General features: G+C 43.3%; 4 protein-coding genes across 8 annotated transcripts; 1 reads left to right on the forward strand and 3 right to left on the reverse strand.

Annotated features, from left to right (window-relative positions):
- Window positions 1-401: 401 nt before the first annotated feature.
- hmgcl (3-hydroxy-3-methylglutaryl-CoA lyase) lies at window positions 402-4,213 on the reverse strand. Of its 2 annotated transcripts, XM_067242735.1 has the most exons (9): window positions 4,028-4,213; window positions 3,663-3,746; window positions 3,412-3,519; window positions 3,198-3,293; window positions 2,827-2,975; window positions 2,651-2,714; window positions 2,379-2,567; window positions 1,936-2,061; window positions 402-1,628 (listed from the first exon to the last, which is right to left on the reverse strand). In XM_067242735.1, exons 1-9 carry the CDS (start codon window positions 4,130-4,132, stop codon window positions 1,527-1,529), a joined length of 1,023 nt encoding a protein of 340 aa, XP_067098836.1. In that variant the 5' UTR covers window positions 4,133-4,213; the 3' UTR covers window positions 402-1,526. The 2 variants fall into 2 exon arrangements, with proteins under 2 accessions (XP_067098836.1, XP_067098837.1); XM_067242736.1 differs by lacking the exon at window positions 4,028-4,213 and having other exon boundaries at window positions 3,407-3,519.
- A 346-nt stretch (window positions 4,214-4,559) lies between these two features.
- On the reverse strand, window positions 4,560-8,169 carry zbtb8a (zinc finger and BTB domain containing 8A). Its single transcript, XM_067242734.1, has 4 exons — window positions 8,046-8,169; window positions 5,897-6,768; window positions 5,560-5,729; window positions 4,560-5,443 (listed from the first exon to the last, which is right to left on the reverse strand). The coding sequence occupies exons 1-4, from the start codon at window positions 8,108-8,110 to the stop codon at window positions 5,123-5,125; spliced, it is 1,428 nt and encodes a 475-aa protein (XP_067098835.1). The 5' UTR covers window positions 8,111-8,169; the 3' UTR covers window positions 4,560-5,122.
- A 346-nt stretch (window positions 8,170-8,515) lies between these two features.
- On the reverse strand, window positions 8,516-12,315 carry gale (UDP-galactose-4-epimerase). Of its 4 annotated transcripts, none has more exons than XM_067243035.1 (11): window positions 12,166-12,315; window positions 11,432-11,565; window positions 11,173-11,288; window positions 10,962-11,075; window positions 10,430-10,606; window positions 10,148-10,261; window positions 9,987-10,053; window positions 9,786-9,871; window positions 9,579-9,656; window positions 9,080-9,194; window positions 8,516-8,879 (listed from the first exon to the last, which is right to left on the reverse strand). In XM_067243035.1, exons 2-11 carry the CDS (start codon window positions 11,550-11,552, stop codon window positions 8,815-8,817), a joined length of 1,053 nt encoding a protein of 350 aa, XP_067099136.1. In that variant the 5' UTR covers window positions 11,553-11,565; window positions 12,166-12,315; the 3' UTR covers window positions 8,516-8,814. The 4 variants fall into 4 exon arrangements, with proteins under 4 accessions (XP_067099136.1, XP_067099134.1, XP_067099137.1 ...); XM_067243033.1 differs by having other exon boundaries at window positions 11,432-11,591; XM_067243036.1 differs by having other exon boundaries at window positions 11,432-11,561; window positions 12,166-12,303.
- Window positions 12,316-13,707: 1,392 nt separating this feature from the next.
- On the forward strand, window positions 13,708-15,114 carry LOC136949086 (kazal-type serine protease inhibitor domain-containing protein 1-like). Its single transcript, XM_067243290.1, has 4 exons — window positions 13,708-14,191; window positions 14,401-14,561; window positions 14,693-14,840; window positions 15,011-15,114. The coding sequence occupies exons 1-4, from the start codon at window positions 13,708-13,710 to the stop codon at window positions 15,112-15,114; spliced, it is 897 nt and encodes a 298-aa protein (XP_067099391.1).
- Window positions 15,115-21,072: the final 5,958 nt, after the last annotated feature.

The raw sequence follows: 21,072 nt of genomic DNA on the forward strand, positions 1-21,072 counted from the left end.
AAATGTGTCTTTTTATAAGCAATGTGTATCTGCCACATTTTACTACACAATTTACTAACATAAGCCTTGTGTGCTGTCTCCTTATAGTATATTTTGGTAGTATTTTGTATGCCTTCTCAGCATGTAGGGTTCATAGCCGATGTTGTTGTAGATGGTTACCAAGTCACTTTTCCCTTGAAAAAAGACAAATACTTGTACTAGTCTTAACTATGGGGAATGTAGTTATTCACCATTCAGCGAAAGTACCTATTCTCATTAAGATATTCAAGCTAAAGAACATTGTCAAGGATCTCTTACATGTGTTTGTATAGCAGAGGAATTTCAGTTAACCTGGTCAGGCTCGTACTTCAGGTTCTGGTAGGTGTGGATGGCAAACAGAAGTAGAGTACGTGTTTGTTCTGAATCACTTTATAGTCAAAAAAAGTCAAAGTGCTAAATCACAGCCTCAGAAAAGAAACTCCTCATGGAGGTTCTAACTACACAATGCTTAACATTGAATTATAGGTTTTGTGCTGATGTAGGTTAAAATATAATGTATGTGTATTTATACAATATATAGACGACTATATTTTGGTAAATGTTTTTTTTTTTCCGCTTCTACCTTGCAATGGTACATGTATTAATTATCAGTACCCTATAGTCCCGAATCCATAATTACTTCAAACTTGGCCTACAGTCTGATAACCTTTTACCAGTATGATTAATTTGCAGCTGGGAAGAATCGTAACTGTTTGAATAAACAAAGAAAACTTCAACAAACAGTTATGTATTTCTAAGGTAAAGCAAAGTTATTTCTTCACTTCAAGGTTACATGTCTAATAAACTCAATGGAAAGTGCAACCTTTTACTATAAATATTTACACATTACTTATCATAAACAGTAAAACCAAGAAGAAAATCATGAAAAATGAAACAATGGTTCTACACCCAATGGCCCAATGAAAGTTGACAAAGGTGAACACTGCCATGAACATTTTGTTTGGCCAACATGGTTACCCACAGACGTACAGTAGTACATTAACCAAAATTACCCATTTAGTCAAACGCCATCTCTTTGACTTAACGTCTCCCAGTTGTGATAAAATTTCCAGACAAGAATTACTATACTCTTTATCAAGTGTCAGAGGAAAGGCATGCTTCCAATCCCCAGAAGTGTCCGTATACTGTAGGACTTGAGACTGGTTTACAGGCACAGCAAGTCACAGCAAAAAAAAGACAGACTTAAAATCTTCCATCTTTGTTAAGTCTGCATAGGCCGTAAAGTAATGTAATGACCACATAGTACACAGGAATTGGAGCAAAAAATGCACCACAAACATGAAAGACATAACCACAATGATAAGGCACCAGTGATCAGCAATGTCTATACAGACATTTTTGTAGTGGTAATTTCAGATAGATTGAAGTATAATGTAATTTTCAGATTAAAGTCATGAAAGGTGGCCCATGTGTTCTTTTGTTTGCCATGATCTTTACTTGACGTACGCGTTGATGTATCCCTTTGAAAGGGCTTTGAGAGTCCACGTTCAGAGTTTGCAGGTGGCCTGTGCCACTTTGGAGCTGGTCTTTCTGTTCAGGGAACGACATATGAAAGCTCCAGCATCCATAAGCTTGGGAAGGTCCACTCCCTGAGATGGAGAGAGTCAGAACATGAGGGAGAGTGAGGCAGAACATGAGGGAGAGAGAGGTAGAACATGAGGTAGAGAGAGGTAAAACTCAATGGACATAGAAAAAGAGCCTCAGAGGCAGGAACAAGGAACTACAAAACAAGGAAATTCCAGTCCTGAAGCTCCGACTCTTTCTAATGAACTGAACACAGGTGACAACAAAGCTTTGAATGTATCAGAATGGGAAATAACGAGAGGGAAGTAAAAAAGGACAAGGGAAAGAGAAAGAGATCAAAAGATTATAATGAAAAGAAAGAGGTAGACTCACTGTATGAATACCAAGTCCATGAAGCATATAGACCACGTCCTCGGTAGCCACATTCCCGGACGCCCCCTGTGCATACGGGCACCCACCTAGACCAGCCACTGAGGAGTCCACCACACTGATGCCCATCTGGAGGAGAAAGAGGATTTTCAAAATAATCACCCACCTGTATAAGTAAGGTATGTGTAACAGGTGTTGTCATCAGTATCACTTCCTCCCTCACTTGCCCACACTAGGGGTCAAACTATGGTCTTATGAATCATACTTGCAATGACCACCTTTCATAAACACAGCTTAAGCCTGCTACAGCACCAAAAAGCTAGAAATGTAATGGCGTGGGTGGCCGGTATTTATACTGGGTGAGTTTAACACATTTAGCTTGGTCACACATGACACCATGCACATTGATGAGATGCTTCAAGAACTCAATCATCTTGAGCTCCTACCTGCAGAGCAATGAGGATGTTGGCCAGGGCCTGGCCGTAGGTGTCGTGGCAGTGCACCGCCAAGGCGCCGACAGGCACCTCCTGGACCACCGCCTCCAGCATCTCAATCATGCCCCCAGGTGTACCTACACCAATGGTGTCGCCCAGAGAGATCTCATAGCAACCCATGGAGTACAGACGCTTGGCTACCTGTCAATTGAGGCACACGGTGGTCAGGAGACATTCTCAATTGAGATCAAATACACACCACCACCAATATTGGTTTAACTCACCTGTGCTACTTTCTCTGGTGCCACATTCCCCTCATATGGACACCCCAGCACACACGACACATACCTGCAAAGTACAAAGAATAGAGGTGAGAAACATAACCTGATATCAACAATCCACATCCTCCTTGTTCTTGCCAGTCTCTATAACCTTCCCCATGCCACTCTGCTGGTGTTACCCCCGGACTGGCACACCGGCTTCCTTGGCTGCCTTGGTGACCTCCTCAAAACGTTGCAGGCTCTCCTCCACAGAGCAATTTATGTTTTTCTTGCTGAACAACTCAGATGCAGCGCCAAATATGGCCACCTCTCCTGCCCCTGCCTTTACCTAAGTATAAAAGCACAGAAAAAAGAATGGATGACGCGAAAGAACAAATATATGTAGAAATACTGAGTCAACACACAAGTACAGACACGTGAGTACAACACACAATAAAGACACGCGTTTCTAAAGATTGTTCAACTGTCTGACTTTATTCTGTAGGCTGGTCCTTAAGGAGTAATACTCCTAGGTTATACTTAATGAAAATTTTTGTGATCAGGTACTTACAGCGGCTTGGAAGCCCTTGAGATTGGGGGTCAGTACAGGATAGGACACACCTGGTTTCCTGTTGATGCCTTTCATCACCTCCACCTGGTCTGCCATCTAGCAAACAATATAAAAACGAACATTGGGATTATTAATAGAGGTATTTTAGAGAATAATACATGGTCACTGTAGGTTTGAGATTGTATGTTTTCAATTTACTGTCCACTAACTTCACCTGTGGAACCCATTTTGGGGAGACGAAGCTTGTGGCTTCAATGACAGAGAGTCCTGAATCTGACAACATGTCAATGAGGCGAATCTTTACTTCAGCAGGAACTATGGTCTGTGTGTGATAGAGAAAGAGAGAGAAAGAGAGCACGGAAAGAGAAATCTATGTGACCTTTATCGCAGCTTTAATAGACCATCACAGGAAGTTATGTAACACACCCAGCCATCTAGGCTTTTACACCTTTTGCTGATCATTACCTTCTCATTTTGAAGACCATCTCTGGGTCCAACCTCAACTATTTTTACTCTCTCTGGGAGAGCTTTCTCTGCAGTCACACCAACCTGATGGTAGAGAAGCTTGATTAGATAGACACCCTAATATACGCAAATTAAGTGGGACAATGACAGTTGAGATCCGTGGTTAACTACACTACGTAGGTGAACCTAAGGATGGTCACACCACTACCTTGACTTACATTATCCAAGATAGCTAGCCAACTTAAGCAAGATAGCTTGCTAGGAAACTAGCATTTGCATTCATTAAACCATTGATTCGCGAACAACCGGTCGATACCATCCGTAACAACACATGCAGTGAACAACATTACATGTAGGCTACTCACTGATTTTGCCACTGCTACCGAAGTAGTGGTACTCAAAGCTAAGCATTGATGACCCATTCTACAATTGAAAACACTTCTATTGACAATTCTCATGACAGCTGCCATGTTGGTTCAGCCTAACCACTGACGTAAATTCCGTTCTGTGAGTGCTTTGGGACGGGGGAGGAGCTCACGGCAGCACACGCTCCTCGTTGAGGACAGTACTGCAAAACGATACGTGCTTTTACGTCAGTCTCCAAAACACCAGTCTCCAACAACACCGGAAAAAGTCGCTAGATTTGTCGCTAGTCGCTTTTGACAATAAAAGTCGCTAGGAGGGTTTGAAAAGTCGCCCGATATAGCGAGAAAGACGTTAAGTTGGCAACACTACGCTCGGGTCGTCTAGCTCAATACTGTCATCTACTGGTAGTGTACTGAAAAAGTGTAGTTGAAAAAAAGGACTGCACAGTAGAGGAAATGTGTAGATGTTGCATCTAGTGCCCTAGAATAGATGTAGGCTAACAATAGTAAAAAAAATATTCACTGTATATAAATATCTTTATTATGCAGAAAAAAGTACAAAAGGCAATAAATAATCAATTATCATAATAATCAGCATGGTTCACAATCAACTGTGGACAAACAACATAAAAATAAATTACAAACAAAATGCTGCCCACGCAGCAATGCAATTCAATGCAATTCAACATTAAGAAAAAGCCCAGATTTCTCATTAATGGTTTGTCATCAATACTCAATTATATCACTTACTTTTTAAAGCTGAACATAATTCTTCTTAATACACATGCATGACCATAAACTGCCAATGGCAAAAAATAATATACAGGTGTGGTAATCCAAACTTTTTATAAAACTTGAGAGCTCTGAATATACATGTAACTTAAATTCACCCATAAAAAGCATTTTCTTAACATTAAAACTGAACAAAACTTTCAAAAGTGAAAAACAAAGTTGTTTTACATAACTTGAGAGAATCTTTCAATTCTTTAAAATGTAATTCTAGTAAGTACATCATTGGCATTTACAACAATAAATGTTACTTACATTTTGCATAAACAGTCAAATATATTCTTTGATACATCCACACAAATATTTTCACTGTAATTCCTCATCGCTGTCATCCACTTCCTGGATGATGAGGTCAGCCCCCGAGTCCTCTGCCAAGTCATCATCGTCAGCAACCAGCCAGGACCGTTGAGTCTCTCCCTCCTCCACTCCATCAACCCCCAGCAATAGAGCAGGCTCCTCATTGGTCCCATCTACGCTATCCATGGGAAGGTCCTCACAGCCAGTTGTCTCCTGAATACAGTCAGTACAAAGGCGGTAGCGCCGCGTCCCCTCACACACCACCTGTCCATTGTCTTCTGTAACCAGACGTTTGCACTTCCTGCAAACCAGCTTCCGAGCCTGATGAATCTGTAGATCATGAAAAAAAGAAATATGTCCTTAAGCAATATGCCAACTGAAGATCACAAATACACCAATAAAATGATATTTGTCAGGTGTGTGTGTTAGTCCAGGGTGAGACTAACCGTCTCATAGTGACTGCGCAGGTGTTCTAGGCGGGTGAAGCGTTTGTTGCAGGCCTGACAGGGGTAGGGCCGCTCCCCTGTGTGACATCGCAAATGTCTCTTCAGGTCTGCCTTCCTCTTCACCGTGTGGGTACAGAAGGGGCACTTGAAGCGCATGGAGGGGTTCAGGTCTGTGGAAAGAAAGGTTTTGAGAAACATTTTTACCCTAAGTAACCTCATTTGTATTCATTATTAATTTGATTGTTAAATACTTTACATCCCTCAAGGCTGGATACAGTATCTAACTTATTCTGTAACCTGACTTTGCATTTGTCAATAGTTTCAACAAAGGGCTTACCTTTGTTGAAGAGTCCAACAACACCCACAATGGTGGGCAGCGTAGCATAAAGCTCCTCTGCCTTCTCAGCCTTCTGTGATCGAGCCTCCTCCACCTCCAAGGCCTCCTGGGTGGCTGAGCGAGTGCCGTAGGCCTTCCTCTTGGCCGCCCCCCTGCGCCTCCGTCCAGGGACAGGCAGCGTGAACAGGGGATCACCTGGGTCCTGGGGACCCTCTGCATCACTGCACTGTTGCTGGCTGGGCTTGGTGTGAGAGGGACTTCCAGGGTCCTGCTTTAGGTCCGGGACCTCCAAGTCTGGATCCTTTACAAGGTAGACCCCCTGGGACCTTGAACTGTCGTGGGACCAGAGGGCTGCCGGGGGGCTGCCGGAACAGGCCGCCTGCTGCTCAACGGCATCCTCTCCGACCCCCTGGGGGAAGCTGCTGGTCTCCGACAGACTGAGGTAGCGATCATCATCATCCTTAGCGCTGATCTCTAGAGAGGACTTAATGAAGTCCTTGCAGTAGCTGATGACATTGTTCATCTGCAGGTAGCTGGCAGCCGACATCACTTCGATGACGTTGTGGCTGGAGAGATCCAGGTGGCCTGAGTAGATGAAGTCCAGGATGACGGCAAAGGTGTCGGGGCTGAAGACGTCAAAGGATGCGCTGATGGGGTCTTCGTCACTGCTCTCTGAGCCTTGGGAGAGAAGCATCCGGAAGTAGCCGCTGCTGGCGAAGAGTACATTGCGATGGGCTCTGTAGAGCTGACCCTCCACCAGGATGTTGCAGTCACAGAAGAGCTCCTGATGCCGCTGCTCATCCAGCTGTTTTAGCAGACAGCTCTGGTGGTCAGCAGTGATGTCTGTGCTGTGAAACCACCGCTGGGTCTGTCTGAAACACAGAACACATGGACAAAGGGTAGTGCATTATGGCATGGTAGCCCTAATGTCATATGAGTATATTTACTGTATGTGTAGGCTAATATATATATAAATAGATGTTATACTTTAAGAATTTTAACTATTGGTAGTGCATAATTTGCAGTGTTACTTTGAATATTTAATAAGTTATCTGATAAAAGTTGATAAAATAGTTGCGCTACAAGCTTTAGTTAACTATACATTTATTGAATTATAACATCATGGGTCTATATGTCTTTTAAATTGCGGTTCGAAGACCCAAAAGTCAGGTTTGGATAGACTGTCTTTCGTTGCCACGGTGAAGCAAAGTCAAATCCGCTGAAACTCCCGAGCACAACCCACAATCCAGCAACTTGAGTGGTCGAATCAGCCGTCAGTCAAGCATCTTTTTTTTTTTATCGAAGGGGCAACACCCGACGAGGTGAATGCATCGGGTAACGACATCCATCAAACGTCAAGGATGCAAATTGAAACATTCAAGATAACAAAAAACTATGATGAGAGGCTAGGAAATAAATGAAAAGAAATTGCCAAAAGACAAACAAAGGAAAATGGGCCATGCAAGCTTCATTTTAGGCTATAATCATTTCCCCAGCAACTTTAATTAGGCTATTCTTATTTTTAAATAATTATTCCAAACAAATTTCATGAATACGCATTTCGATTTAAGAAGAAATAGGTTACTGGACTGGACTCATATTCGCCCAGAAGGTGTGCTGCAGTGCCCAATGTACAGTAGGTTACAGTAACACCCGGTTTGAGTCGATGTTGCATCATGAACATGTTGCAATGATCGATAATAAGATTTTAATTGAATAATTTCACTGCGTTCTCGAAACCAAGGCTTGTATGTGCTGCGACTGTTGGTAGTGCAACCGAAAGAAAAGCGGGTAGCTGCGCGCGAGCGCAGCCCAGTGAGACCTGGAGAGACGCCCACTTACCACAGCCCCCGCACAATAGACAACATATTGTAGGATATATCAGCAATGGTAACTACAACAGCCAAACATGTAATATAATTTGTGAAGACTATCTCTCTCCTTCTACACCCGATTTTTGATCCATGGATCACCCTATTCCTGCCAGAGCTGCAGAGCACAGCCGCGGGGAGAGAATTTGCCTGCTGCGGAACCCAGCGTCCCTTTCTCAGGCACGCGATATCTGCAAGACCCGCTTACGCCCTGACATACCCGCTCCCCTAGTTTCTGCCGATGCTCTACCCTCAACATTTTATCTGTAAATACTCACTGGTGACCTGATTCACCCGGTGCCCGATAAATCCTATTCGACCCCATCTCTGTCACCATTTCCATTTTAAACGTTAGTACATTGACTCCTTTTTCTGGTTAAGGGTACACATTCATTCACTTCCTGCTCAGCCCTAAAGACCGAAACCCGTTTTGTTAGACCGAAAAAAACTGCTGTGCTGACGTGGGTGTTTAGCAAGAGCGCCCGAGGGCCAAGAAGTCATTTAAAGCCCTAGTGCTCTTTTTCCAGCTTTAATTTATCATACAACTGTATAACATTGGAACCGATGGAAGCTTCAAACATTACATGTATCTGTCTTGAAATTTAATTGGATGAACACAGTACATCCAAAGTGGGTTTAACTTGATTAGGCCTACATTGCATCATCTGCAATCTGTCAATTGTGATCTCTGTAACTACCCCCCTTCCCAACACACACACACACACACGCACAGACGCACAATCACCAATGACAATATTTAGTCATTTTAATATATATATTTGTTTGTATCCATATTATGGCTTGTGTATTGATGACAATTAATTTGTATGGCTGTACAGTAAAATGACAAACAGAAACTATAGAAATCTATGCTATGTTTCATTAAGAAAGCAATAATTAGAAGCAAAGCGATCTGGCAAGTGTCAGACAATCTCAAACACTATGCCATGTAATCATTCATTTTGTCTTGAGGTCCCTCTAAGTTTTATAATAAAAAACACAACTTCATGGTTTGCTTTGGCCACTGTTGTAAGCTGGTGAGTAACATCATGAAGCTGGGCTGTTGAGGAATCCAGAAGGGTTCTTCGACTGCCAGCGCCACAAGTCCTCACCTGAGACACAAACAAGAGAGAGGTTAAATGGATCTGCAGAAAGGGAACTATGTACATCCTCAAATAGAACAGTTCCTTTAAAAATGATCTTTTATCGGTGACAATGGAGCCCTTCCTCAGTCAAACAATTGGGGCTAATGATGATGACCTGATCCCAACAGGCATGATGATCAAGTTCACTTTATTATGTCAGTCCTTACACATCCTCTCCAGATCAAAGTCAGCTTTCCAGCCCAGCTCCTTCTCAGCCAGACCAGGGTCAGCATAGCAGGATGCTATATCTCCACCTCTCCTGGGTGCAATCTGGTAGGGGATCTATAGAGAAGACAATTTAAACAATCAAAAACACCCCCTTTACAGTGGTTTTCCCTGTCATCACCTGTATCATCAGTTATGTTTTTTAGGGAGTCTGTGACGCGTGGTTGTTTTAAACATTTGAATCTTCTAGACATTACTTTTAGCTTTGCTGCTATTACCTCACCATATACAGTATACACCCAAGAATGGAGTTAACAGTGTGTGTGTGTATATATCAGTGAACCCCATATACTTTAGTAATTTGCCCTTAAAGACTACTGCTTTTCACCTTAACCTAGACAAATCACACACATGTTATGGTGTACATACACAGTACTGCCCTAATGCCTGCATCCTGGTATGTTCTTACAAGGTTATTAACAAGTGATTACTGTCACTCACCTGTCTCCCTGAGGCCTTCTCCATCGCTTTGACCATCTGGAGCACAGAGTAACCTGTACCGGTTCCCAGGTTATATACCTATCCACAGACAGAGACAAACATCAGCGTTATGATAAAGTGTGTATGGGAGAATGAAAGTGGAGGGTGAAAAAGTCAGCAGGCACAAAAAAAAAAGAAAAACAGAAGTTCGTTGGTGAGAGCATTTACCTTGCATCCACAGTTGTCCTTCAGTTTCTTGAGAGCAGCAATGTGTCCTTTGGCCAAATCCACAACGTGGATGTAATCTCTTACTCCTAAAAAACGAGGTAGGTAGTTATAATCCATTGGGTACTTTGCATTTGACCATATAAAGGCTATTCAGACACCTTTAATCAAGTTCAAACACTGATCAATCTCTAGGCCTTTTACCTGTTCCATCCACAGTGTTGTAGTCATTCCCAAACACATTCAGGTGTTTTCTCCTCCCAATAGCAACCTGAAGAAGAATAAGAAAACAATAATTTCAGTATTTATTTATAATTTGTTTCATTATTATTTTATATTTACTTTTAGGTCCTTCCTTTAGCTACCTGGGCTACGTAAGGCAGCAGGTTATTGGGAATGCCCTGTGGGTCTTCTCCTATGACCCCAGTGGAGTGAGCTCCGATGGGGTTGAAGTACCTTAGCAGCACCGCATTCCAGTCCTACCAACACACATGAATACACATTTACATTCGGCACATGAAGCTAATACACAAACATCTAAATGGACTGAAAAAACATGCTAAAGCAAGCCAAAAAAGACTTGTTTACAGTGTGCCCGTGTACCTAGAAATATGCAACAGATGACACCTCTGTGAGCTGTACAGTACCTTCTCAGCACTGCACTGGTCCATAATCATCTCCTCTATGAAGTACTTGGTCTTGCCGTAAGCGTTGGTGCAGCCCCCCACAGGGTGCTGTTCGTCTATGGGCAGGCGCTGGGGGTCCCCGTACACAGTGGCTGAGCTGCTGAAGACCAGATTGTGTACTCCGTGAGCCTGCATCACCTGAGCCACATGCAGATGCACACACATGTACACACAGCAGCCATTGAGAAAGCAATCTACAGCTGACACCAGCCTAAGTGCACACACACGGCAAAAACAGGTTAACATTATAGCAAAGCGACACAACAAAGGCATTCGAAAAACAGCTAATGCGTGTGTATACAGGGCTTATGGTAATGTGAATTGTAGTGTAAGTAAGTGGGGATTTTTTCCCATAAAACACACACACACACACACACATAGGTATTCATGCAGAAAGGTGACAAGCAAGCAGCAGTAAATAACTTCAAACAGTGCAGGGCAAGCTGGGACTGTGGTGTGCAGGGTACAAGGCTACAACTCCTATGCACCTCACCTCTAACAAATTAATGGTCCCAGTGAGGTTGACACGATAGTATTTCAAGGGTTGTTCCACAGACTCCCCAACAGCCTTCAGACCAGCAAAGTGCATTACAGCACTAAACGTATGCTGTTCAGATACACAAATAAAGACACAGTTTAACAACATATAAATACAAATGTAAATGTGTGGGTATTAATATATATCATTGTGAATAACCTCTGACCTTTTGGAAGATCTTCTCCAGGCCAGGACGATCAAGCAGGTCGAGCTCATGGAACTCTATGCTGGTGTTCAGAACCTTCTCTACCCTGCGCAGGCTCTCTGGTACATCACCCTCTCCTCAAGCCAAAACAGAAGACACAGACACACACACACATACACATGCACCTTTATTGGCCATCAGCATCACAAATCACTAAAACAAACATAGAACCGTCTGCATGGCTATAATACACTTTCTGTTATGAGTTATGGACACTTACCTCGAACAGCGTTGCTGAAGTTATCTATGACCACAGGGCAGAAGCCTGCCTCAATCAGCTCCACCACACAGTGGCTGCCGATGTAGCCCCCTCCACCTGTCACTAGGACCTTCTCTGCCATCCTCACCACCTGTCTTAGCATTGCACAACACAAGACACACTAACACCACATACCAGTGCACTTCGTCAGTAGAAAACGTGACATTTTCCACCCTTCAAATTATTGAACTACTTATCACTTCTGAATTTGAGATGTCTTGTAGTAAAAATGTGTGTGGTCACCAAGCTTGTTGTATTGAATAGATTCACTGACATGGACGATCTCACAGTTTGCCAATAAGAAATGCTGATGAATCGTGTCATGAATGCGTCAGGGCTGACCAGGTGAATCTTTTGTCTCAATCCTGAAAACCTGGTTGGCTTGTAAGGCAAGCCAAACGTCAAATGTGTTATACCCTGCCCCACCTCACCCACTGTCCACGTCATAGCCTCGGGTGCCACTGTACCTGGCCAGACTAACCAGGATACGGTCTGGATTCTAGACGTTCAATAATAATGTCGTTCACGAGGGATTCCATTGCAAGTGTAATGACAGGCTATCTTTATAATGCAACAACTGCAATTGCGTTATGGTCATTGACATAGCGTTCTGTTTAGTAAAGCTGAATTAATGCCTCCGCTGTCACTATGTTCAGTACATTAACCTCCTATGAGTGAATTGAATCAATTCTCACCTTAACGTTCTGTACAACGAAGGAAAAAACCTCCACCTGAAGCAAATCACTGGCCAATGCGGCAGGGAGTCACTGATGACTGTCAAGAATGAAGAAAGTTATCAAAGAACTTGTCTATATTCGGGTCTACGTTCCCGCTTCCTGTTCTGTACATCACTACGTGGAGCTGCGTCAAGTCAGAACATTATGCCAGTGCGTTCTTTTCAAAATAAAAGCTACGATTTTGGTATAGCGCTATCATTTTCCAATTTAATTCTTATGCCACAACATTCTTTATTTGAAACGATATATAATAGCCTTGCCTCATTTCTTTTGGTCACATTACAAAAATAATTATGCAACTGACTCTGACTGACTGGCTAGTGGCTACACGCATGTTCATCAGAGAGTACTTTTATTTAGTAGCGTCGAGGGTCAAAGAACATCCATACTTTTGTCGCTGCCTTCACACCAATGAAACGTGGACGTCGTCAAACCAGGAAGCCTCACGCGCACTGACGTCAGAAGTCACTCTTTCCAAGCCACATCTCTACCCATCTGACAGTGTGTTTATTGTAAAAGCAGTTAATTTGATTCCAGATGTGCGTCCATGCCCTCATTCACTGGAGGAGAACTGGAGGGAAAATATTATTACTTTAGAATCCTCTTCATAAGCACATGATGAGGAACAGCAGTTCATTGTATTTAAAATTATTTTATTTTCCCAAGATGAAAAACATCTGAGCACAAAGAACAAACATTGTATAACATTTCTTTTTATTGAACTTTTTTTGATTACATGCATCAACACAGGCAGATTTACCCAAATGGCATAGGAGACGTCAGACCAAGGAATTTCATGCCACTCTGCTAGAGACAGTGGTTTTGAGAGAGAGTGACAAAAAGAGATTCATACAGAGATATCTATATGCATGTACCTTATGTACATACCATAATAAATCTGTGTTACCATATTATATGTTAGTTTTGGTATACCACCTACCTACAGTATGTGAAAATCACTTCACAGTCTCACCATGAAGCAGAGGAAGGAGCACTCATCTCAATACACATTCTTTTCTATGCTGTGCCATATTTGTACTCCTTGTGCCAGTTATGCCTTGCCCGGAGACACTGGCATATGAAGAAAGACTGAGGCACTGTGAGAGAGGAGACAAGAGACCACTCAAGCTTTTGGGGGGTAAAGATTCCTCACACGCCACTTCGTTCTTTGCTAAATTTCCGAGAAGAAAAACTTGGAGCTGAAGGAAAATAATGAGGAGAGAGCAACATAAAAGTGAGAAGCCTTTGGAACAAGCTGGGGTAAACTGAACAAGAGACCAAGTCGCGAGGACACAGTGGCACAGAAGAGAGAAAGAAGGAACCACAGCAAAAGCCTTTCTGGGAACAGTAAACATTTTTTTTTATCGGTTTGTGCTCGGACTTTAACAAACAACCAGGTGAAGACTCTACATCCTTACAGCTCTCTTCAAATTCATAAGCAGATCCAAAGCAGATACCTCTCAATCTGTGAATGTGTGCATACCGCACAACACAGATGCCATGGCTTTTAGTACTCATGTCTGGTTGTGTGTTTGTATCTGTCTGGGCATATGTATCCCTCCATCCTTGGGGGTCCCCCCTCAGCACCGTGGCTGGCTGCGTCTCTGGGAGGAGGGTGAGGGCTGTGGGGAGTGTGATCTACAGCGCTGTCCTCTGGCGCTCCATGACTGCCCAGCTGGGCGAGTTCGGGACAGCTGCGGCTGCTGTGAGCAGTGTGGCAACGTGGAGGGCCAGCAGTGTGACCCTGATGGGGCTCAGGAGTTCTATGGGCGCTGTGGAGAGGGGTTGGTCTGCCAGAGGAAAACAAAGAAAGGGCGGAGGGGCCGGGCCAGGGAGAACCCTGAGCCTAAGTGTGTGTGTCAGGCTCAGGGGCCTGTGTGTGGCTCAGATGGATACACCTACCCCAACTCGTGCCAGCTGAAAGAAGCTGCCAGCAGAGGAAATGCCACCCTGAGACTCACTGGACATGGACCATGCTACTCTGGTAAATATAGCCACTCTGTGTCTGGCAACCAGAAATATATGCATAGTATCTAAAGCCACTTTGATGTATTAGTGGACATTGCTATCTTGAAGGAGTAGTCCCAAACAACTCTGTTGGTTGTTCACAGGAGAAGAACAGTGGCATTTCAAATATGAATGAACCAGTAACGGTGTTAATAGTTAACCTTGTGGTGCCCCTCTCTCACTCAGCTCCCCGCATTTCCAGAGCGCCCAAGGACCTCTCCAACTACACAGGAAACGACATAGTGTTTGGCTGTGAGGTCACTGCATACCCCCTGCCCAACCTGAGCTGGAGAAAGAAGGGGAGTGACAACTTCCTGCCAGGGGACGATCCCCATATATCTGTCCAGGTCTGATGATGAGGATGTCATCAACAGTCTTTCATGTATTCATTTAAGATAAATTAATTAAATGTTTTCCTGTTTGACCATTTGATCTGGTCTGTTCTTATGCCCAGACTCCCTCCCTTTCCCCTTCCCAGGCTAGAGGTGGCCCCCAACGCTACACCGTCTCCACATGGCTGCAGATACAGGGTCTCCACACTTCTGACGCAGGGGTCTACTCCTGCATTTCCCACAATGCACTGGGGGAGTTGTCTGCCTCCGCCCGTCTCACCGTGCTCAGACAGAGTGAGTTCCACAACACTATTTTTGGAGAATCTCAACTAAGGCTTATTTAAGAGTCACTCGTCAATCAAAAGTCAATCAAAAGTTAACTTGTCTTTGAAATCTTGAAGTCATAAAACTGTCATCAGATTTGCAGAAACTTTAAATTCTTCCTCTTTTGATCTGTTCATCAGTGGTGAGAGTGATGAGAGGGCGACAGGAGAAAGAGGAAGAGTATTTCTATGACGACACAGAGGAAGGTAGTGATGATGGGCAATCTGGAGACTATCTAGAGTGACCTGCTGTGTCTGACATCCAAGATGGTTCATTGGAGTTTAACTCACAGAAAATGAATTAACTGAGTATAACGAGTTTGTAGGAATAGAACATTCTTGCCTGTGAAATGGCAAAAATACCATATCTTAAATTCAGTATACCATGCATCACTTTTGTTTTACAATGCTACTGCTACTACTACTACTATATTATCATGGCACTTTATGAATAAAGCACTTGAGTTTATCTGGTCGTTTGTTTTATCAGCTTCAGTCAGTATTGACGTTAATATGAATGCTCATTTCATGGGAGAACAGATAATGGCAGCTCTACATGTTTACATTTACATTTAAATTTAGTCATTTAGCAGACGCTATTATCCAGAGCGACTTATAGTAAGTACAGGGACATTCCCCCCGAGGCAAGCAGGGTGAAGTGCCTTGCCCAAGGACACAACGTCATTTGGCACTGCCAATGCCTGGGAATCGAACTGGCAACCTTCAGATTACTAGCCCGATTCCCTAACCGCTCAGCCACCTGACTCCTTATATACATGACATGTTATACATAATATTACATTATACTAAAAGAAGACAGGTAAAGTTACAGTACATTTCGTATGCAGTTCCATTTGACAGCACAGGGGGATGCTCTGGCCTCAACAAATGGCTCTTATTGGAAAGATGTGGATGGAGAGTTGGTAGGGAGGTGGGCGGGTTGGTTGTCTGACTTGAAGACTGAAAGATGTGGCCATCTGCAAGGGACCATCTCTATGCACAGGAGTTTGTGTACGTACACTATGTGTGTGTGTGTGTGTGTGCCTCTCCCTGCCTGATTCTCCGTTAATCTCCTCCTCATCCACACACTCCCAGTCCCTGCTGGATCCAGTGTCTCCATCTGAATGGCAGCTGGCATTAGTACTGAGAACCTTTCCTCTGCACTCTGTGTTAGCTAATACTGATGAGAGATTAAAGACCTGCAGGGAGACACAGTCCATCCAATCTAGACTAACTCTCCCTCTTTTCATTTCCCTTCATGTCTCTCATGGGTTATCCCAGTCTCCCTCCTCTCTCTCATCTACATCTTTTTTCAACCTTCCATCTATTTGCCTTTCTCTTGAGAGCTTAGTGAAATGACATGAATGTTCCGTGTCCAACCCAGTGGGGGTGATGTCACCAGACATTTCCTCATGGTGTGGAGGCTTGTCTTCCTCTGCTAATTACCCTGTACAAACTAGAATCTGATAGGGCGGATATGAGCACCAAATGGAATTATTGTGGGCTAACAAAGAGATATTGATATTAGGAGCAGTGAGGGAGAGAGTGAAAGCAAATGACATGGAGAGGGATGCATGCACACACACACACACACATATACATAAACACGCACACACATATTGACACACATTCATTAACAATTGTATTTAGACAAAGGCACACATACATACACACATGTACCCACTCAACCAGACACACAGCCCCCCCCCACACACACACACACACACACACACTTATGCCTCACAACCACTTGTTTCCCTCGTCCATTCCCTCAGATAGGGTAATTTCATTGCAGTGGTAATTACCTTCATTAGTGCTAGCAGCTGTATATGGATTGTTGTCCAAACCTCATCCCAACCAAGCAAATAGCTCTCATCACCAGTTCACCCGTTTCCATGTGAAGTGGTTTACTCACCAGGTATGTGTTACCCTTTTCTAGGCGCATTCACTTTGCACTGTCATGTCTCAAAACTTCAATCTTAAAATGTCAATGGCTGCTCTGACCATAGGCCCAGTCTGACGGGGCTTGGCACTGGGGCACAGAGTGAGAGGGATCAGGCCAAGCAGAAGAAGGTTTGATGACGCATGGAGAGGAGAGGTGAGGAGAAGGTACAGAAACTGTGGATTAAATCCAGACAGTTCTCAATCAGGACAGAGAATCTCCACTTTCGATATGATCTGAAATCAGAAAACAATTGAACACAAGAGGGCACTGTTTTGCTAAAAGAAAATCTTCTTGACATGGGAAAACTCTATTTAGTCTTCTATCCACCAGCCCCATTATGTGAACCAAGATAAATGCCTTTCATTTAGCAATAAAAGTTTATTATTATATGAAACTATACAATAGGTCAACTCTGAATATAGAATAGAATGATTTTCCCATTCTGTAACAAAGGCTTCATTTATCTACTTGTAGTTTATATGAAAGGGACAGGGACATCGTTCCCTTCACAGCTTTTTAATTATACAGTGTCCAGATCCCTGAAAAGAAAAATATATCTGTGACCAATACAGACTGCTTTACACAAAGCCGCCCATACTCTCGGAAATTGGCTGAGTTTTATTGGTATAGGATCCACACACTGTGGATAACCAGAGCTGGGCTAACCCTTGTATTAGGAGCTAAATGTCATGCATAGCCTGTTTTTATTGGGTGGTGTGGCGCAATCTGCCCTTTTCCTTTTCGTAGAAGTCATTGTTAAAGAGCCTGTTTCAATGGCGGCCACCAGATGGGCTCTCCTACAGGTCGGACTGGGAGTGTTTACTACGCACTGGTGTGTGGATAACAGGTGAGCATATCGCTGGTCCATCGGCCAATCAGAAGGCAGCAGATGTCTGATCCCTCCTGTAAAGCTTTATTTGGCATCTGGGGCTGTTTGGGGCTAGATAATGGAGAGAGATGGGAGTGGGTTTGATAATGACAGGTGTTGAGGTTTATCCGATTCATCATTTATCCTATAAGGTTAATTTGATGGTTGGGATTTGAATAGTATGATTATTTATTGATTTATACAAACACATTATTTTCAGGATGTTACCAAGTTTAATTTGTTAATTGTCTTTCAATAAGATATATATTCCTATTAGCTGTTCTTTTGCATGGCATCCATTTTCTATTATCCTCATCCGTAAATTCAAAGAACTTTGAGCAACAAAATGTTCCACTCTGAGCATTAAGCAAATAAACATTGAAAATTCCTTACCCTTTTGAGCACAGACCATCCATCACCGCAATTTGGTATCATGGCAACAGGAGTAGTAGGGTAGGGCAGCGGGGAGTCTTTTAGAGCTTGGAATTAGTTCTCTAATGGATGACCTGTGTCTAACATGCCTGCATGGATGGGGCTAGTTGGTGCACCTGCCCCTTCTATGTCAATAACATATCAGATTACCTATCCAGTTTACTATGCACTCCCCAGGCTGACCTCTTTAAAGGTTATGCAACTTCCTGTGACTACAATGAGCCAGTTCCTGTTTGATGGCTTTTTAGACCAAGTACACTGGCTATTCATTTATCTCCACAGGCATTCGAGATGTGTCGACTGCAGGAAGAATTTACATACAGACCATGGGATTGTGCTGTGCCAATCAATGATGAAATATAATTATGAAATCCATTGATTCTCTTAAACCAGGAAAGAGAAAGAGAGTATCTGCAGTGACAATACTGAGAAAAGATGCAAAAGGTTCACATTCTGAACCATCCATCTAAATATTTCCATTGTAAAAGTCTGAGATCTCATATAGATTAGCATGCCCTTACAGCAGCAGTATGCCAGCGTGAACCCTATGATCTGACTGGAAAGCCAGCTCTGGTCCCTATGAGGCCTCTCAGGGTGATTAGGGGGCTAAGCTGCCAGAGCAGCCCAGTGAAGCGAAGCCGAGGCTGGGCTTAACAGCCTTCAAAGGGCAGCCTCCTTCTGCCTCTGTCCTGGTTCAATTCAAATCAGAACCCCAGACTGAAATCGTTCCTCTTTAACGAGGTTTAGAGATAATCTGTGTTACATTTTTCATTTGGTTTTGTAAGGTTTATCATTAAACCTATATTTTCGGAGACCATCGCTTTTTAAATTCTTGTGTGGGATAAGGATAGTAAAAATGAAATTAAAACACCCCAAAAAGGATCAGTAAAGAATCTTACATTATCTAGAGATCATAGTAAAAAACCCTGTCTCCCCCTGAAACCAAACATTGTATCAATGCCTTACCGTCAACTGCAAGGGACACTCTGTGGCAGGTGTCCACTTCAGAACACCTAAGCTTCACATACAGTAGTGTAACCATTAACCACTGCTCAAACAGAACAAATATGACACACGTTACCTAGAGCTACCTGCCTGGCAACAGACTTCCGTTAGTGGCGGCCACAGCATTGGTTTTCAACGGTACAGTATGGCACAAGTCTCATGTTGTTGCCCCACTGGCCGGAAGGCACTCTGCAGACACCCACAGCCTTATGGACTGAGTCTCATAGAATGACCTCCCTGTTAGCCCGTTTTCACTCTCACCCCTATTATCCTCTGATGATGAAACGATTAGGCGCCGCTAGGCTAATATCACAAAGCGGGCCGGTGATGGATGGGTTTAGTGATAGACTCAGGCGGTTGGTTGGGGGGCTTTGTCCCAATACCCCCTATCTAGTGATCCTGGTGACCCCCCTCTCTACCCTGCGCCCTGATTCACCCTTGTTACCCCCACCAGCTGCCCCTGACCCCTCATCATAGACCCTGCTTCTGCTCACCATGTGTTGAGAGTCAAAGGGGTCCCCCCATCACTCATCAGAATGGAACGTCCCAACCCCCCTCACAGGCAGCAAGCCACTATCAAATGGCCTCCGGACAGAGATGGATAGGGGGGCCTCGACCCAGTACCTTTCTGGTAGGACTCGCTTAACAATGGGCTGCTGTTACTGAGGAAGAATGGAAGGGATCCCAGGCCTGATGATCAGGTCAAGTCTGGTGGCCCTGGAAGGAAGTTATCATAAGGTAACGGGTGGGCTCGTTCACATTAGAAATACAGTAGATCCCTTCTCCCTAAATGCACTCCTGGATTAAAGAGCTTTTTGAATGTGTCTGGAAAGTTTATTGTGTTTAATGCTGTTAATATGGTAATGTATGCTACATGCTGATGTAAACATCCAAACATGGAGAGACTAAGGTATAAATCTTCAGTTGACATGTACCCATTGTTAATTTATCATCTTCTTATGTCCTTTACATCATTATTATTACTTTATTTTCTTTCATTCTCGTGTGTGCTTTATGATTTTCCCGATGACTGATTAAGTGATTGTGTCCTTTAGGTACAAATGACAGAACAGTGTTGTTGACGCAGAGGAGCCACTGCACCAAGATTGAAAGTTTGAAGATCTTTAAACATATTCACAAAGACCCCGAGCATCATTCACATGTAGATTTGCCCTCCTGCAAGTGCAAGGCTGTATAATTTCCATTTAGATAAGGTGTACGTATAAACAAAGAGAGGACAGCCAACAAGAAAGTGGGTTCTTGATTTGATTAACTAATCATAGTCTTTGTAATCCCACTCGGCCTCCAAGGGCAGGCTTGCCTGTACACCCTTATTGACCTACACATTGATTATTGGGAGTATGGACCAAATCATCTCCAGGAACATGGTCCACACACTGGTGAATGGCTGTGATTAGCAAGACAATTAAGATACACTGAGTTTATTTCCCCCTTAATCCCCCTTGCTGCACTCAACACACAACGACTATCCCTGATCAACAATACAAGTCTAGGGATGAAAATGGTTGGAGTGGAAGGTGATTGGGCTCTTTAAACCCTCTGGCAAGGAGTAGGCAGGTTGTTTGTGATTAGGTGGAGCTTAGAGCTTTTTACCAGTGCTTTGAGCTTAAAGCAATGTCTTGATGTTGAGAGTAGGAAATAATTGTTGATGAGATTTGTAGTGAAAGAAATCACATCTGCCCTTACTGGATGCGATCTTAGGGAGTTTTATAAATTGTGCAGCATGTGAGTGTTTTTCTGTTCCCTTTCGAGCAAATAATCTCTTAGAACACAGGTGCTTGTCAGACTCCTCTGACCTCATTCCTAAGGGTTTAAAGTAATAGTAGCAATGACATCATGGTTCTTTAAATCAGGTCAACAATTTTAACATGATCATTAACATGATCTTCAATCACATTGAGCACACTAACATCCGCACTAAGAACAAAAAAT

This window comes from Osmerus mordax, chromosome 9 (genome assembly GCF_038355195.1).
Source record: "Osmerus mordax isolate fOsmMor3 chromosome 9, fOsmMor3.pri, whole genome shotgun sequence".
NCBI classification, from domain to species: domain Eukaryota; kingdom Metazoa; phylum Chordata; class Actinopteri; order Osmeriformes; family Osmeridae; genus Osmerus; species Osmerus mordax.

What these genes read in the sequence shown, in the direction of transcription:
- hmgcl (XM_067242735.1), bottom strand. Translation starts at nt 4,132, where the DNA reads ATGGCAGCTGTCATGAGAATTGTCAATAGAAGTGTTTTCAATTGTAGA. An exon ending in CGGTAGCAGTGGCAAAATCA is followed by an intron (nt 3,747 to 4,027) that starts GTGAGTAGCCTA and finishes CTCTACCATCAG; the next exon opens with GTTGGTGTGACTGCAGAGAA. An exon ending in ATGGTCTTCAAAATGAGAAG is followed by an intron (nt 3,520 to 3,662) that starts GTAATGATCAGC and finishes TATCACACACAG; the next exon opens with ACCATAGTTCCTGCTGAAGT.
- zbtb8a (XM_067242734.1), bottom strand. Translation starts at nt 8,110, where the DNA reads ATGGAAATGGTGACAGAGATGGGGTCGAATAGGATTTATCGGGCACCG. An exon ending in TGTTGGACTCTTCAACAAAG is followed by an intron (nt 5,730 to 5,896) that starts GTAAGCCCTTTG and finishes TTCTTTCCACAG; the next exon opens with ACCTGAACCCCTCCATGCGC. An exon ending in TGCGCAGTCACTATGAGACG is followed by an intron (nt 5,444 to 5,559) that starts GTTAGTCTCACC and finishes CATGATCTACAG; the next exon opens with ATTCATCAGGCTCGGAAGCT.
- gale (XM_067243033.1), bottom strand. Translation starts at nt 11,573, where the DNA reads ATGCTAAGACAGGTGGTGAGGATGGCAGAGAAGGTCCTAGTGACAGGT. An exon ending in GGACCATTAATTTGTTAGAG is followed by an intron (nt 10,607 to 10,961) that starts GTGAGGTGCATA and finishes CATGTGGCTCAG; the next exon opens with GTGATGCAGGCTCACGGAGT. An exon ending in ACCAGTGCAGTGCTGAGAAG is followed by an intron (nt 10,262 to 10,429) that starts GTACTGTACAGC and finishes GTGTGTTGGTAG; the next exon opens with GACTGGAATGCGGTGCTGCT.
- LOC136949086 (XM_067243290.1), top strand. Translation starts at nt 13,708, where the DNA reads ATGGCTTTTAGTACTCATGTCTGGTTGTGTGTTTGTATCTGTCTGGGC. An exon ending in ATCCCCATATATCTGTCCAG is followed by an intron (nt 14,562 to 14,692) that starts GTCTGATGATGA and finishes TCCCCTTCCCAG; the next exon opens with GCTAGAGGTGGCCCCCAACG. An exon ending in TCTCACCGTGCTCAGACAGA is followed by an intron (nt 14,841 to 15,010) that starts GTGAGTTCCACA and finishes TCTGTTCATCAG; the next exon opens with TGGTGAGAGTGATGAGAGGG.